The sequence below is a fragment of the Argiope bruennichi genome, chromosome 1 (assembly GCF_947563725.1).
Source record: "Argiope bruennichi chromosome 1, qqArgBrue1.1, whole genome shotgun sequence".
Taxonomy (NCBI): domain Eukaryota; kingdom Metazoa; phylum Arthropoda; class Arachnida; order Araneae; family Araneidae; genus Argiope; species Argiope bruennichi.
In genome coordinates, this window is record NC_079151.1 from 97,083,595 (window position 1) to 97,101,680 (window position 18,086).

Sequence of the window (18,086 nt, forward strand, 5' to 3'; positions counted from 1 at the left end):
AAATAAATAATAAATAAACATAAGCACTTTTAAAAAGTTCTTTAGACAAAATAAATAAACTATAAAAAATAATAAAAGTGATTAATTAAGTTTAGAACGTATAGAAATGGGAAATCAATTCGTTTAAAAACAGGGATCTCATAATGTGCACTACCTAAGGTCACAAAATGCCCAAATCTGCCTCTGGATCAGTGAATCTTAAACAAAGGTCTGTACCACATCAGAAGTAAGGAGAAAGCAATAATACATAAAACATCCTGAGGTGCTTAACTTACTATGCTTATTAACTATTGGTTTATAAATTTTCTAATATGCAATGAAAATAACTAAATAAAGCCCTGAATGCATTTGGAATCACGAACTCTAAAAGAATAGCTCTCCCACGCATTTTTATTATAATTTTATTATAATGAATTATTTTAAAAATTCATTTACATAGAAATTAATAATTATTAGAAATATTAAATTAATTTAAAAAGCCTTATATTCTTACGAATTATTATTATGGATCAATCTCTTTTAACCGAATATATATATATATATATATATAATGTGTGTGTGTGTGTATTGAAGTTTAGAAATGACAGCTTTAAGAACATGGAAGCTAAAAGGACGACTAGAAATGGTTTAGATTTTTTTATTTTGAGAGAAAGGAAATAAATTCTGGTTATTATGAAGAAATGAATGATTGGGATAATGATATAGTCTGCGATTAAATGAAATAATTGCAAAAAAACCCGTTTTTTCCTGGTTTATGCTAAATAGACGAAACAGTGTTTGATATGTTTTAAATAAATCTATGCAATGTGTAGAAATAGATTTATTTTTTTATTTTTCTATATTTAGAATTTTTGAATTTTGTTTATTGAATGATGTCTACAACATTACTTCCAATATATTGTTTCAATTTCATTTAGTTATAATTTTTAAATAATAGATTGTATGTGCAAATTCTATGATGTATTTTCCTGAAAAATTATATCTTCATTTGTATAATTATTATAGCGAATGCTAACTTTTTTAGAGTATAAAATTTTAGTACTAACATACTTATATTTTATTTTTAAAATTATATATCTTGACTATTTTATTGTAAATGTGTAAGTTACTAAAGATATTTCTATTTCTTTCCAGGTCCCTACGATATTTTTGTCCGAGAACTTGTTGCAATGGATGGCATAGATAACAGTGAAATTTTACTCATCGATGCTCTCGGGTAAGAAGAGAAAAAATAAAATAGTTTAAAATTTAAATAAAACATAAAATCAGCAGTGAACGATATTTTATTCGATCAAGAATTCTGTCCATTTAAAGTTTGGTTATTTCCCTTTATGATTGCTTTTAAATTGAATTTCTCTGTATTTGAGTTTGTGCTGCCATCTAGTATTTTACTGTCAAAATATTGCAGTTGTGCTGCCATCTGTCGCATAAAATTCGAACTTATTGAAAAGAAATTGTATTATTAATAAAACATAACTTCTGTATTTTAATCTAATTTCATTCAGTTAAAATAAAAAATATATTAAGTGGTGATTTTATGATAAACTTCTTTTTTTTTTACTTTGAATGAACAATAAAGTGCAACACCTTATTTAAATTTGATATTGACGTAGTAATGAAATTTAGTAAAATGCAAAAGCTAAAATTCGGCTAAAAAAAGATAAGGAAAAGCAAAATTAAACGAAAAAAAAAACCATAATTCCCCCTTCAGATTACATAATTAAACTTACAAATAAATATATATGTTTTGTGTAATAAAAATATCTTAGAAAGGTTCTCTAATAATAATTTTTCATTGATTTTCGTTTTTCAATTTCAAATTTTAATTTTATTTGAAAAACATTTTGAAATTCTATAAAATATAGTTGAAATAATTGAATTTTAACTAACACTTTTGAATGAAATATAAATGAAATAAAATTGCATATTCTATTAAAAATATACAGTATTTTAATTTACTAAATTGATAATAAATTATGAAAATAATAAGTTAATAAGAGGCGTTATTTTAGAGAGACAGTTTATTATAACAGATTATTTATAAATTAACTAACCTACACTTTAATTTAAAAACTTCTTTTCTCTAGCTGTCCAACTGACACTCTCATCATGGGAGCACTTTCAAAGGCCCGAACAGAAACAAAAGTTCTTCAGGCAACTTTCGATGCTTTCAAATTTCCTACATCTGAAATAGTACAGTTTAAAGCACTAGTCACACCTTGCTTGCCATCCTGTGAGCCAGTAAGTGAAATTAATTTTATTGATCTCTTTTTTTTTTAAATCTAAATCGACTTAATATATACTGGACACATTATGGTGCTTGAGATTTAGTATTTCTAATCTTTAGGAAAATCTTTATTATTTGTCTAGAAAAAAAAATTCACTCGAAAACCTTATTTATTTAGATTTTTATTTCTACTTAATCTTAGAATTGCTGTCTCCTTCGATACAAAAAACGTCTAAAAACGCCTATTTAAACAAAATATGGGGATCGTCCTCATATCTATGCAAAATTTCCAACCTTTTTCATTAAGTACAAATGACTAGCTATCGTTATTTGTTCGTTTTCTTCCACAGTTTCTTTCCATGAAGAGATTGTGATTCGACTAAGAGCTCAATCCATTTCTTGGTAGAAATCCGAAATATTGAATTAAACGATTTCCCATTGGTTGTTACAGAAGTTTGTAGGAGGAGGAGAAGATTCAAGTGTCCTCTTCATCAGTTGACCTGAAAAGATCACCCTAGAATATCCCTTTTATGTCTTCAAAAAGGAATTTAAATATAACTAAAATAACATGATACAAATACTTTTAAAAGCCATCAATTAAGACATCTTCTATTTATGCTTCTTGTGAATGCGAGCTAGTATTTGCTGTTTTGAAGGGCGTAAGGAATCCTCGTTTAAAGAGTGGGGCTCAGGCGTTTCAGTATTCTGAAGTCGAAGGAGTTCCAAGCCTTTAGCAATAAAGGGGTTAAACACATTGTTATGGTTACAAAATAACAACAAAAAAATATTCAGTGAATGTTATCAATGGTAATTAAACTGAATTTAGCATTCAAAACAGAAAAAGAATTATATTTATTTCCTTTCTTTAATTTATGTTCCTCCAAAAATCCATAATTACATTTTAAAAATAATTGATTATGTTTTCATTTTGCTAAATAGCTTTGTCTTAAGAACTTATGAGTGCAGAGATGCAACTTGTTTTAATTTTTACATATTGTTATTGCTTTAACGAAACATATAAACATTGCCTAAAAGAGTTTATTGATTGTCTGTTGTATTAATAATTTTATATATTTTGGATGACATTACTAAAATATTTACAGATGAGAATTATTAAAATTATTCCAATTTGATTGATTACGACCTCATAAAATTAGTAAAGCAACTTTTTATCTGGATGAGTGTGACTCTAGTCATTGAATAAAGTTTTTAATTTCCTGTTCAGGTAGCTTAAAACAAATTAAAAACAAGAGCAATGCTGGAAAATATTCAAATCATTCGCCAGATAGCAGCCAAATAAGTAGAAAAAAATACTTATTTAAAAAAAATAATAATAATTTTGTTAAAGAAATCAAAAGCAATAACTTTGAAAATGGAACTAGTTTGTAATATGTGTATCGGTAATACTTATATTAAACCGCAAATAATACTATTAACTCGTTTTAGAATGCTAGGGAAAAAAATTAATCATTATGGAAAAACACCAAATAGCCAATGATTCCTTGTTTAATCTAAAATCTCATTTTTCAAATTTCGAAAAAAATAAAATAAAAATAAAGCAAAATTAATGAACAAGTACAATACAAGACAGAAAAAAATTAAGATAAAAATTTAATTAGAAACGGTTATACTTATAATATACTTACAGGCTTTTTGTTATTTAGGCATTAAAAATAAGATCCATACTTTTACTTTTGGGAAGGGAAGTTTTACATATTGAACTTTCTATCACCTCAGTCTTTTTATAACAAAGAAAATATCAAAAAGTCAACAATAATAAAATACTTAATAAAATACTAACTAAATAAACAATGTTTTTGCAACTAGAAATTTGTTTTGTTCATAGCAATAACTACAAACTAAAGTGTTAACCTTGCAATAAATAACTTTTGTCATTGTTTAAGTATCAGTATCATAACACACAAAATATACGAAAGCAAAAACTCATTAAAGTGATTCGCTGCATATTATGTTGGGAAGCTTTCTCCAATATTAGAAAATTACATTCCAGAAGAAAATTTTGAAGGATATTTCTGATGCAATTTCAAAGGACATAACATTTGAAATTGGTTTTGAGAAATGGAAAGTATTTTGAATTAAGATTGGAAAGTAGTTTTAATTAAAACAACTCTTTGGAGCTTCAGATATTACCTTTTGTTAATTTTTCATTTCATGTTTACATCGTCAAATATAAACCAATGCTTATACGAATCTTATGATGAACTCAATGTATGTCTGCACTAATGATACATTTACAATTGCTTATCGATTTTTAACATCAGAAGTTTTCTAATAAAATAATTTCTAGTCGATTTAATAAATTCGCTTTCGTCCTTTCATTTATACTGCTTCCAACTACAACTATTTCAAAGATAGTGTATATCATAAGCTGGATTTTACTCTGCTTTATAAAAACTCGTTTATAATTAGGAAATTTCAAGTTTGGGAGAAATATTTAAGCAGTACATCATGTTAAATTTACCAGTTGGTTTTGTTTCAACATCATCATTGACAATGAATAATAATCTAGTTTTCAATAATGTTTATAGAAATTTGCATTTAAAATATGCTTTGATAAGTAAGATGTTACGAGTTTATGCAAAGTGATAAATATTTACTGAATTCGATGCAGGCAATGAACAATTTTTAAAAAACATTAAGGGATGCAAAAAGTATTTATTCACTTAAAATATTCCATAATCTTCTTATACTTCTATTTAAATAAACATCTCAAATATATTTTAAGTGATTTATTATATTTGTACTTCTTTATATCAATATAAATGTTGCAAATTAAAATGTAAATTAAATAAAAAATTAATAAATAATAATTAATAAAGAAATTTATAAATAGTATTAAAATATTTATGAAGAATGCTTAAGAAATAATTCAAACTTTTTGTTACTCCTTCAGATAATTTTCATCTAGAAATGTTAACTCGTTTTTTTTTAAAGTAGTGAGAATTTAATGTGTGCAACCGACATACTTTAAAAGAAAATTATTAATTAAATGTTTCTATTTTTGCAGAAAGTGGAAATAAAAATTTAACCTTGTATTCACAAATTTTCATAAAAACTTGATGTTTAGTCTAAAATAGTAATTACAAAAATAAATGTGATACATTTTTTTCTTAGATTTATATCGTTTTATATTTAACGATTGTTTCATATAGAAGAATAAATGTATCTTATGGCTAACAAAGTCAATATAATATGAAAAAATGGTAATATTAATAAAGGTAAATGTATTAATGACTTTTTTATTTCAATTTTTTTTATATTAGATATTTCTTAATGAAGAATCTAATCATTGACTTTTGTCGTTTTCACTGGCTTTTTTTAGAGTTTCAGAAATGTTTTTAATGTGAATAAAAAAAATGTGTAAGTTAAATATATAAAAAAATGTTTTATTGTCGCTTATTTATGTATAAAAATAACACGGATTCTTTTAAAGAATTTTCAAACATAAATTATAATTTATACTTAATGAAATTAAAACTACATTAATATACTATTAAAACTACTTTATATATGATGAAATTACTACAACTAATTTATGTAATTGTAGATATTTTTATCATATTTATTCAATTATCATTATATTTTATATTATTTATTCAATTATATTTATAAATTATGTTTATTCAATTTATTATATTTTTCTTATTTATATACATTTAATTTATTTAATTATATTTATTCATTTATAATAAAATTATACTCATAAACAACATTTTATATTCAGCAAAATTCTATTTTGGAATTCAAAAAACACTTACTTTAGTATATTTGACAGTTTTTGATGCAAAAAGTGACGGAATTTAACGCCTTTCCTCCAAAAAAAAAATGCAAATGTGGTGCTTTGGAACGGTTGCCAAAAAGCTATTCTGCAGCATGAATAAAGAATGCCTGTTTATGCTGCGAGAAAGCTAAAGTTTCTTCTAAAAGCCTGTCAAGCTCTTTACATATAAAAAATGCAAAGGATAACAAATGGGCTTCAAATGATGGCAGAATGTTGAATAACAAAGTTGATTCGTTGGATGAATTATATATGAAAAGTTTAAAAAAATTAAGAAACAAAAATATATAAAATAAAAACGATTTTATTATATTAATTCAAAAAACTACTTTAAATAAACAAATTTTTAATGTACTCTATTCTAATAGCAATCTCATTTTAATATGTTTGCTACTTCAAAACAAACCGAATTATTCACTGTATTTTGTGAGACTCGTCTGTTGAGACGATTTTCCAGTCTCATAAATTTGAATAGTCGTATACATTAGAAAAGGGGATGCTGATGCTCGTGGTGTTTATCGGATGGGATGGTGGCAAATATATTAATTATGTTATCTCGTTGCCATCTGAAACGGATGGCCCATTAAATTAAGAAGCTTAATAAATCATACCCGCTTACATTTCTTAATCGAATTATGGGAAAGTGATACTATTCATGGTTGGACCATGATGAATGTTATATTAAGATTAATATGCTAACGTATAAAATGAAACTTTGTTTCAATATATAACGGGATATTTTTAATGAATTAACTGAAATAATTAATAACTCGTCATACTGAAAGCTATTTCGTCTGGATTATTCTGCATAGCTGATAAAGATTCGATAATCCCGAGCTATTTGATAATCAATAATCAGGACGACTTTTCAAAGCTTTAATTTAGTTTAGTTATATTAACGTACCGTTTTTTAAAGCAACACAAGGGTTATTTTGCGACGGACCTCATAATTTTGGACCGTGGTCAGATGACGAGGACGTCAACTGAGCTGGCACTCCCTTTCCAAACGTCCACAAAACATCAGCGGTACACGTTTGGCCCCGACGGATTTGACGTGCACCAGACCCGTTTATACGGCGGTTCTTCAACGGAATCGGGTCTCGAACCTGAAACCCTACAGTTTCGAAGCCGAGACCTTACTACCAGACCACCGTGGCCCTGATTTTTCGAAGCATCCGTCTAAACAGAGCGGAAACTTCAAAAGTTCCCATTGTGTCAAAAGCAATGTTTTTCAATAATACAACGCACTTATTATTGCAACAAAATGAAGGCAGCATATTAAAGGCCTCGACTTTGGTGTTTTCCAAGTTCAAACCTTGATTCCACCAAAGGAATGCAAGCGAAATAAGCGGGATTGGTACATGTTAAATCCCCAAGAATTAAATGCACTCCTGCTAATAAAACAGAAGACATTTAGCCCCAATGACACATTTAATCGGAAAAGAGGTGCTGGTTCTGATGCCTTCCTCATCATCTCAGCATTGCTCAACATTACTAGATTCGTACCAAAATTACCCTTGTATTTGCAACAAAAGCAAATGATAATTTAACTGAACTATTATAGTACAATTGGATTATTTCGAAATACAGACATAATAAGGCGGCACGCACCTCACTTTTAATAAAAACATCAAATCATAAACTTTATAAAGGTAAACTTAAAAAACATAAACATTAAATATAAAGATGAGGGTTTTTTTCTCCCCCCCCACCCCTATTTTTTGTACAATTTCATCAAAAAGTTACAAATCTTATTATATAGCTCATAAAAGTTACCAATTCATTTGCTATTTAATAATGAAAAACAGTTATGCGATTACAAGATACTGAGTATTTTAAAAACCCATTTTTTATGTTTCACTTCACATTTGCTTCCACAACAAAATATGCTAGAATGGTAAATACAAATTCGTAAACTAATAATTTCTTATACAAGGTAAATTTTGATATAGGTTGTTTTTAATGTACGAAATATCTTATTTACTATTTATATGTAGACACTACATACATGTATGCAGTTATTTGTATTTTATATAGCTGATATTTATATCTAAACACATATGTACTGCTGTTTGTGAAGCATTAGTTCGGACAGCATATATCATCCTACTAATACTAAATGCCCAACTACATTTTTACAATAGATTCACTACATTGTATTGCATTCAAAACAGTGAACAACACTACGGAGATATTGTGAAATATCTAGAGCTAATAATATAGAGAGCTACGGGCCAGAGAGATATAATAATATAGAGAGCTACGGGCCATTCCCATGGCCCGTGCGCGCCTTGAGTCCGCACATTTTGCCCTCTTTGCCCGCATTGGTGGTGTTCCGGGGCTTTTTTACATCTGCTTATTTCACCGAAAGTTTGCGGGTAGCTCCTGACAGACGTCCAGAGGCATCAGTGGTCCTACAATAGGTCAGATGACAAATGTATGTCCTTATCCATACAAGCAACGGGCCATGGAAGGGTGGCTTAAGGCAGATATCTCGACTAATAAGCAAATGATATTGATTGAAAGACGTTTCTGCGTAAGAAATATACAGAAACTTCTGCATTACATATTATTCTATGCAGCAAAAAACAAAATAACATAATATCTATATACTAAACTTGTATTTCTTTTTAGGCCGACTGCAGCGTACGATCTTTCGATGGTGTCAGCCAACGTCTGACGTCCTTCGGTAAAAAAAGACGGAAACGTTCCTCAGTCGAAGAAGATGAACTGGTCGTCGTGCAAACCATCCACATTACAGATAAGTTCGGATTCGACAGAGAGAGTCGCCGAATGGACAACTACTTGGACGAACACGATAAATTCTCCAGAGGTAATAATTTAAAACATAACGTCAACTTCGTGATGAAACTAAAGCAATTTTATTTTTTATTAGAACTTATTGTGCAAATTACTTGACTGTTTGTTCCAAATATAATGCATTGACCATATTACAATGGACTCCAGGCTTACAACGGACACTCTGTTGTGGTAGAAAAACATTTGGAAAAATAAAAAAAAACCCGGAAATCCTGCAAATACTCGTTTAATATTCACTGATAATATAATAAATTATAATGTATGAGAAATATGTATAATACATGTTTTTATATATTTATTAATCTATAATTTACTTATAAATAATGTTTTACAGATAAAGCTTCGCCACTGATCATAATCTAACGAATACTCTGTGTCGTTCAATCCACTTATCTAATTATTCATCCCTATAAACAAATTTTGAACTCTTCTTATTTTCATTTAAATTTCATTTCAATCCACCATTTTCAGAAAAAAAGGATGGAAATTTACATTTCTCAGTAGCAGACAAGTATTTCCTTGTTTCAAGTTCATAAAAACAATATAGTTTAATCGGGTTCTTATTTAACCCTTTTACCACCGTGTTTCGTAATTTCATTCCATTTCCACTAAATTGGATAGCGTACTGTTTTTTAATTACAGATTAATTTTTTTTCATGACCCCATTTGCGCTTTTTGTGACTAGTGCTAAGAATCTGTAATTTTGTTTCCCATTATGTGACTAGTGTTAAGAATATGTAATGCTGCACCCCATCCATGCTGCTATAAGTTCCATCGTTGGAAAACCCGTTTTACGATCATCTCTTTAGAATGCTGATCGGATGCCGCATCAGTGACAACCGAGCTTAGCGACAAACTTGGAGACGAATCTATTGATAAAGTGGATAATGAATTTTCAGAAATTTTGACGATAGGTCCAACAGGAGACGTGTTATGCTTGATTTTTCGAGAACCTTCTCTGCCCTGCTCCAGAAACTATAAAAGACCGTCTGCCTAGCTGAAGTCAGTCGTATTGTTGTACAATTAGTCAGCGACAATTAATTGGATCAGTCCAGCACATTTTGCCATAATGAATTGAGAATTGGTACCATCCGCAACGTTTTGAAAATAAGTATTGAAGCAGCATCGAATCACGTGTTTAGAAGCGAGTCGGCTCAGTATTTCGGTACAGCGAAAGCAAGAAGACAGTGGAGAAAGCAGACGTTTGGAGAGATCTTAGTGAATAGCTACGTAGATTATCTTTTCCTGCTGAGTTCCGTCTAGTCGCTTTGTGTGCATTTGTGGCTATTTACTACCGATTACCACTTGTGGGCTGTTTGTTGTAAGTGTTGCTTTGTATAACTTGTGTACGTCTCGGCTGTGTTTTGTCGATTGTACTCGTGTTGCCATGCTAATAAACGCCATTTTTTTGTTGTTGAGGCCTGTTACTACACCATACACCCATTGCAAGTGAACCCGTCTTAGAGTTTTAACGCAGTAATTTATTCTTAACATTTGGTGTCAGAAATAAGGTTTTAGCTGAATTTCCGTAACATTAGTTAAAATTTTGATGCTTTAAAGCTCATAGTTTCTTCTCATTATTCGGACAAAACTTTCTCTTATCCGGACAAAACTTTCTCTTTCTCATCTGTTTCGTTTCTTCGAGTGCGAAAAACTATTCACATCAAATAACAATGTTGAACAATACGAATGACGAAGTGAAAATAGGAAGGAGAGGAAAATTCGCAGTTTGTGCGAATAGGAGAATATACTTACATTTTATTTTTAAAACTCGCACCGAACGAATCGATTGAAAGACGAGTATGATGCCAAGCATAAGCTTTTGGAGAATTCTTACAACTATTCCACTTCATAGGAGCAGTAATTGAAATAAAAGGTCATCTATTTGATTCATGCCATTGGATAGAAACGACAGTAACAACAGCAAAATTAAACTTTTTGGCACTTATATGAGAATAGCACAGTTTTTAAGTTGGATTTAATCGAACACAGACGGTGTGAGAACTATGGCCATACAACTTCGTTCGCCTCTAAAATTATCTATCTTTACATATATTTCAACAACTTTCCATTATATTATATTTAAATAAATTAAACAAAAAAAATATTGCCTTATTGTGCTAGTATAATTGTATATTTTTGTATTTATTGTACTAGAATTATTGCATATCGCAATATTGTGCCAGAATATTGTGTAGATATTTTTATATAAAAACATATTTTATATAAATTCCAATAATTAATAGGCAGTAATTCATCAAAAATATTCTCTTAACCCTTATGTATGGAAGAAAAATAATTATTAAAGTTTTTATGAAGCATTATGAATCACAAAAATATTTATATATTCATGATTCCCCCAGTTAATCCCTGATATTGCACATATTATACAATACTAAGCGATATTATCTATCATTTATTATTTAACAACATTATAAAATAGTGCAAATATTTTTTAATGTTATAAAATATTATACAATATGATACATGCTACTAGGCCATTTTGCAATTAGATAAAGATTTTTCAGATTTTTTTTTCAGAAATTTCAAATTTGTCATTAAATTAAGCGAATAAGTTGCTTAGGATTTAGGCAATGAAACAATATATAATAATTGAAATTCTGACTAATTCATTTTTCATTTTCAGATGAAACTGTTTCTTCCAACCCTACCTGCTTGAATATGGCTGGATTGGTCATTTCATGCTCGTTGTTCCTGGTCGCCCAGTTGGTGGTCCTCCTAGCCTGGGCTTTCGTCTGGCATCGAAGGATGAAAGGCAAACCAACCATCAGGAAAGAAACTAGTCGGAGCATTGATATGATATACAATAACAGAAGTAAGATAAATGACTCTAAATCACTGTTTATAAATCGGCTTACTTACTTACTTTTTTTTGTGTGTGTTTGCCTCTGCTAAAATCACAGTTTGCCTACTCTAAATCACAGTTTATAAATCGGCTTAGTTATTTACTAACATATATTTTTTTGTATTTGCTTACACAAAATGGCTAATTAGATTAAACACTTTTTTGTCTAATTTAATTAATTTGAATTTCATAACCATTCCAATTTAGCTAATGTAAAATAGAACAATCTCGATATAGAATTACATCAAATTCATCAATCAAGAAATAAAAAATGGATTAATATCCTACTGCTTTCATTTACAACGCTGAAAATTTGCTAGAAATATTTTACACAAAAATTTAGTAATACTGGAATTTTTTCCCTTAATTGTTAAACTAATGAATTAATTTCTTAATTTTACTATTATATGAAAACGATAACGTTTATTAAAATCATGAGTAAAATGATTGATAAAAAAATGCCTTGAATGCATAAAAAAAAATTAAAACTTAAAGTGATGTTTTAAATTCACCTTAATATATTTCTTCTGTAGAACTAATTGTGTTTTTGAATCATATTGAATAGGTTTATTATCTAAAAGTATCTGCTCTGCAATATCAGAAGAAACACATAGGTATCTATTACCATATTGATGAACGATTGAATCAACATCAAATCTATTCAACTGCATTCAATTGCAAACCTGTATGAATTTACAAACAGTAGCGGATTTTGTTTTTACAAATGAAAATTATCCACATCTATGTTCATTAACTATTACAGCTATTTCTATTAAATGCAACTTTTTTCATATTATCACTTACTAACTCAAAATGTGTGTTGTATTACTTCCAAAATATACATATAACATATTTACGTTTGAACAATCCAGTATCTTCCATCTACCTTTAACAAAAATCGTGTTTTTCTCATTAGTTAGAACCTGATGCAAAAAAAAAAAAAAAAAAAAAAAAAAAATTCAAATCTGCAGGCAGGGCCAGAGAGGCAGTGCAAATATTAGGGCCACTTTTTCATTCCAATCTTTCAAAGATAAATACTTTTATATCAGTCGCTTTAAATAACAAATTTTGACAAACCAATAAAACAAAAAGATTTAATGCAGATTACTTTTTAAAACATTGGTTGTAATCCATTGCACATAAAATATGCACAACTGCATATTTTATGTGCAAATTTTAAAATATTTTAAAACAAAGTATTAAAAAAAGGACACATCTTTATTAATATTTCTCTAATTAATATTTAATAAAATATCTAAAATTTTTGTTTAAAATTATAAACAATCATATTTTCTTAGAATCATAAAATAACATACTATTAAATTTGTAAGTAATGACTGATTAGGAATGTTAAAGAATAAAATGTTATTAAGCAGAATTGGAATGTTCCAAAATTAATTTGAACAATACTAGATTTTAATTTGAACGAGTTCGGTTTCATCGTCTTGATTATTAAATGAAATCATAAAATAACTTTCAAAATACCGCAAACAAATCTCGAGAGCACTTATACATTTGTTGTCAATCGAAGTTCAGTGGAATGAGTTTTAACCAAAAAAAAGTAGACAGAATTTCACAGAATTTGTTACGTAAATCTGAATAAACTCATTGATACATAAAGGAAGAGCACATTGCTCGAATTGAAGTAGTAAACTTGATGTACTCTTTCACATGGAAAGACATTTGGTTTTGATGTAGTTTTTGTTGGATGTTCTATCTGCTGAGAGACTTCGATACTATTCATAAATTTGGCACCAATAAATTTTTTTTTCCAAGTTTCAGTACAGCAGCGCATCAGTTTTATGCAAAATTTATTCCAAACTGTTATTTACCAATATCCAATGTGTGTGTGTGTGTGTCAAAAAAAAAAAAAAAAAAAAAGCTTAAGGGCATTGCTAATCACCAATGAAGACTGCTAAGTTCGCACATTAAAATTCTACACAAAAAAGTTCGATTTCTAGTTTAGATAAATCATATACATTTATTTAGAAAATGGAAGTTGTTGTTAAATTTATGAATTCAAATTATAACAAATTAAATCATATAATAATGTTCTGCTAATAGAAAATAAATTATAAAAATGAAACATTTTATCACAATATTAACTATTCTTAAAATTGTGGCAAGCAGAGATGAAAAAAAATGAATAGCTTTTTAAATAAACTATATGTTCAAATCTCTTCAACATTAGATAAAATAAAGTGTTTTAGATAATAATTTTTGTAATTGTAATAATTTTTTTGGAATTTTGTATATGTTTATTTTTATTCCTATTTAACTTGATGATTCAATTTTTATACGTGATAGTTTTGAAACCTAGATGATAAACTCCATCTCTTTACAGAATTGTATTTCATTAAATTCTTTCTTGCTAATTAATAATTACAAAATATTATTCATTTATAATCCCTTCTTTGATTTTCAGGAGACAGTGCAGCAAGTAATTCTTATGGAATTGACAATCCTTACAGATCAGATATTGCTCCATACGATACAATTTACAACACAGCACCACAACCTCAGAGTTTACAAAGGCGGTATTGAAACACATTTGTACAGGTTAGTAGCGTTCATTCTTCTATAAAAACATTGTTAATAACTTTTATAAATAATGGGAGCCATGTAATTACTGTATGGTGTAATAAAGTTGATTCATGCTTTAAGAAAAGAGGAGAAATGAAAATTCATAATTGACCATTGAATTAAAAGAAATATTTTATCAAAAAATGATTTTAATGAATTGAATGGATATATAATAAGTTTATATTTGTAACAATTTTAGAACTCCATGAGTGACATTTTTTTATACTAGTACAAATCAACAAAATATTAATCCTGATTTTTTTTTTATTGACATTTTTATATAAGAAAAACTTTATTTGCTAAGTGAACCTTGTAAGATGAAATTTTGAGCTGCTTCAAATTATCAATAAATCTTGCAAATTGAAAATGAATTTGGATAATGAATTTATAGATAGAAGTTGTCTTTTAAAGTTTCTTAGAACTTTTCTTAATGTTTAAGAGTTGGAAACTTTTATATTGTACCTACACAAATAAAAACAAATCACAAAATTTGCACTGCCAAATATTTAATCCATTATCATTAATATTATATTTATCAAAAATCAAAAGGCACTTATCTTTATGATTACTTAATAGATTTACAAAATCAGACCAGATAAAAAAATGGCTGGTCAGATAAAAAAAAAATTCTATAAAATGGTTTTAAGCATTTTTTTTTTAATTTGATGACTTGGCATTAAATTGTAAGGGTGAAGGGGCATGAACCATTTTTCCATCAACATTGTCCAAAATTTTCTTAGTATTTTCTGCTGGTTTGAGAGAAGTATGTTTTGCCAAGAAAGATAAAGAAAAACATACAATATGCATAGAACGAGTGAAAAATAATCAAATTATGCATATAATTATTTCCTAATTTAAAAATGTATACTCCTGTAAAATGGTGCTAATTGGATTATTGCATTTCAACAAGAAACATTAATATTGTTAAATTACATAAACATACCACTTTGAAACTAAAAGAGATATTTTAGAAAAAACTTTCTAATATTTAATCGTTTAACTTGAAGATCGTCTGAGTTGTTAAGCGGAAGGCGGAGTTATCGAAAAAAAAAAAATGTTTTTAGAATGATTGGAGGATGAGTTTAGCTCTCGAGGATATCACATGTTCTTACTGAAATGCGCCACTATGTTCTTAGATAAATGCAAACATTATGGAACATAATTCAGGGTATATAGTTTCATCACATAATTTAACTTGCCAGTAAATTTGCTCATTAGGGTGAAAAGTAATCTATTTAATATTAATTCATATAATGCAAATTTCTCTGACTTCATTATATTTTCACCCATAATGCATTTCTAGATCATTTCCTTAGTTTATAGAGCTAATAAATCGTTCATATATAACAGTATACTAACTACAGCATCATGTTCAAACCAAAACTCATGTTTCTTTATTAAAATTATTAATCCACCAATCAATGACTTTAGAAGTACAAGAAAGTTATTAACTATTTTATATATTATACCATTGCTGTGGAAAATAATAACTTATTATAATTCAAAAATGCTACTTCATCATTATATGTATTTTTAATATGTGTCATTATATTTCCAGTTCCTCGCCACCAACTTGAAATCCATGTAAACATTCAAGAAAGATAGTGACTCTAGTGTAACTCGTGTATAAAGACTCATCACAAAACTGGTTTTTGGAATTGCTGCGGATGCACTACAATTCATGCGGATGAGGGCATTTGCATCTGGAAGCATCTTAATTTATTTGAACTGGGGACTTGAAATTATCTTTAGGCAGAGCCCAAAGAGAGTTTTATTTAAAAATGGCTGCTGTTCCAGAAGGAGCCAACTCCCTATTATCCATGTTGCCAACTGCTGTCCTCTATTTTATTATGTAATGTTTTTAAGGTTCTTTTAGTGGAAAAATATCCCTTTATGTTTGTTGATCTTTCATTATTTATGTTCATCTTAAAATGTCATTTTTTTTTACTATGCCTGTTGAATTTTTCATTGTGACTTGATATATTTATTACAACACTTAATACTGTCGATTGACACATTTTTAGCTATCGTCTTACAGTCATTTATTTATTTTTGCATTAATATACATATACATATTCACTTCGAGATTAAATCTGTTACCGCAGCTCTTAGCATTTTAAAATCTTGATTCATTAATTTGATATGATTTAGAAGTAAATTATTATAATCAAAAGTTTTGGCAACAAAATCAAATGTAATAAAAATGTCATTTTTTTATTTAATAAGAAGTTATCAACATTTCTTGCACATATATTTAATTTGTAGAAGCCAATAATTAATCTGTATTGTAAAAATTAGTAAAAAACCGAAAATATAAGAGATGCACATCTCTTAAAATAACAAAAATACTTAATTTTTTCAAAGACTGAACCGTAGTGACTATTTCTTACATTTGATTTCTGTTTCAAATTATTATTTAAAAGTTAAAAACTAATTATAACTTCTTAATCAAAAATATTACAAAATAATTTAGAATTAAAGATATTTTTAAATAAAGAATATTTCATATTGTAATTTATGTATTTGAATTACATTTTTGCAATAAGAAATTTTTAAAAATAGTATTTGCTCAATGCAATTTCATATGGTAATTAAACAAAAAATTCCAAACGTATTCGTATTTAGGTGGAAACTGGGTAATTATTAATATAATTAATTGTCAAAAGAACTATGGATAATTCCTATTACTGATCAAAAACAGAAGAATTACTATGATTTCATTCATTAAATGACCACCATAAATGCCGAGGAAAAAAAGCAGCACTGTATAATTAATTATATTCTATTCAAAGTATCAAACTTAGATGGAAAATGGTTTAGATTGCTTATTTCTCATAAAACATAGAAATGCATTATTTAACTTTGTACAATAATTTGAGTAAGCAACCGAGTTGCCAGTGTTTACTTTGAACGCGGCCTGTAGCTTATTTCCACTATGAAATGTATCTTATTTTGAGTCTATAAATGTATTTCAGATGAAATAACAAAGTTTAAAGTTACATAAACTCCTTTGGGCCTATTTAGTAAAATATTTTTGATGCAATCCTTTATATAAAGACTTTACAACAAAAATTAACAGTTTTATGAAGCTTTGAACTAAAAATTATTAAAAAAATAATAATAATCGATAATAAACAAAACAACTAAATCTGCATTGAGCAGGTGACTTTATTTGAATGGCTGATCTTTCGTAGAGCAGCTTGATGGTTCAATATTTCATTACTCAGTAAGTTTGAATAACAAAAGAATGGATTTTTTTTGTTTAAAATGTTATTTAATAAAATATTTTCGACACAGTGACATTTAAATCAAAAGAGGTTCTACCCTTTTGTAATTAAATTTAACAAAGGAATGAAGCATTAATAACATTATTTTAAGCCATTTAATTATTTAAGGAAACTAGTCATTCAAATAAACTAATCAACGACTGATTTAATCAGTTCCTTTAAAATAATAAAATTCAAAGCTTCATAAATCGGTCAATATCCATAGCAAAAGACTGGAAACATTTTTTTTTGGTGTGTGTGTGTGTGTAAAATGAAGTGCATTAAAAATATTTTACCAAATAAGACCAGAGGAGTACATTTAGTCTTCATAAATGTATTGCAGAAAAAATAATGGATTCACACAATATTAAGGTAACAATTTTTGTCATTTTAAGTAATGGGTCATAATTAGATTGGGTACATATTCAAACAGATAAATATTTTACTTCTTTGAATACACCAGTAGTATTAGATATGAGAAATGCATTAATACATAAATCAGATTAGTTGAAAATATTTATTAAT

General features: G+C 27.9%; 1 protein-coding gene across 1 annotated transcript in view; it reads left to right on the plus strand.

Annotated features, from left to right (window-relative positions):
- The window catches only part of LOC129981211 (uncharacterized), a 227,903-nt gene extending 211,656 nt beyond the window's left edge, over positions 1-16,247 (plus strand). The window contains exons 8-13 of the mRNA XM_056091956.1: positions 1,135-1,216; positions 2,088-2,241; positions 8,661-8,859; positions 11,494-11,682; positions 14,138-14,271; positions 15,854-16,247. Coding sequence (XP_055947931.1) covers positions 1,135-1,216; positions 2,088-2,241; positions 8,661-8,859; positions 11,494-11,682; positions 14,138-14,256 — 743 coding nt within the window. The 3' untranslated portion in view covers positions 14,257-14,271; positions 15,854-16,247. The remainder of the gene's footprint in view (positions 1-1,134; positions 1,217-2,087; positions 2,242-8,660; positions 8,860-11,493; positions 11,683-14,137; positions 14,272-15,853) is intronic.
- The last annotated feature ends 1,839 nt before the right edge of the window (positions 16,248-18,086 follow it).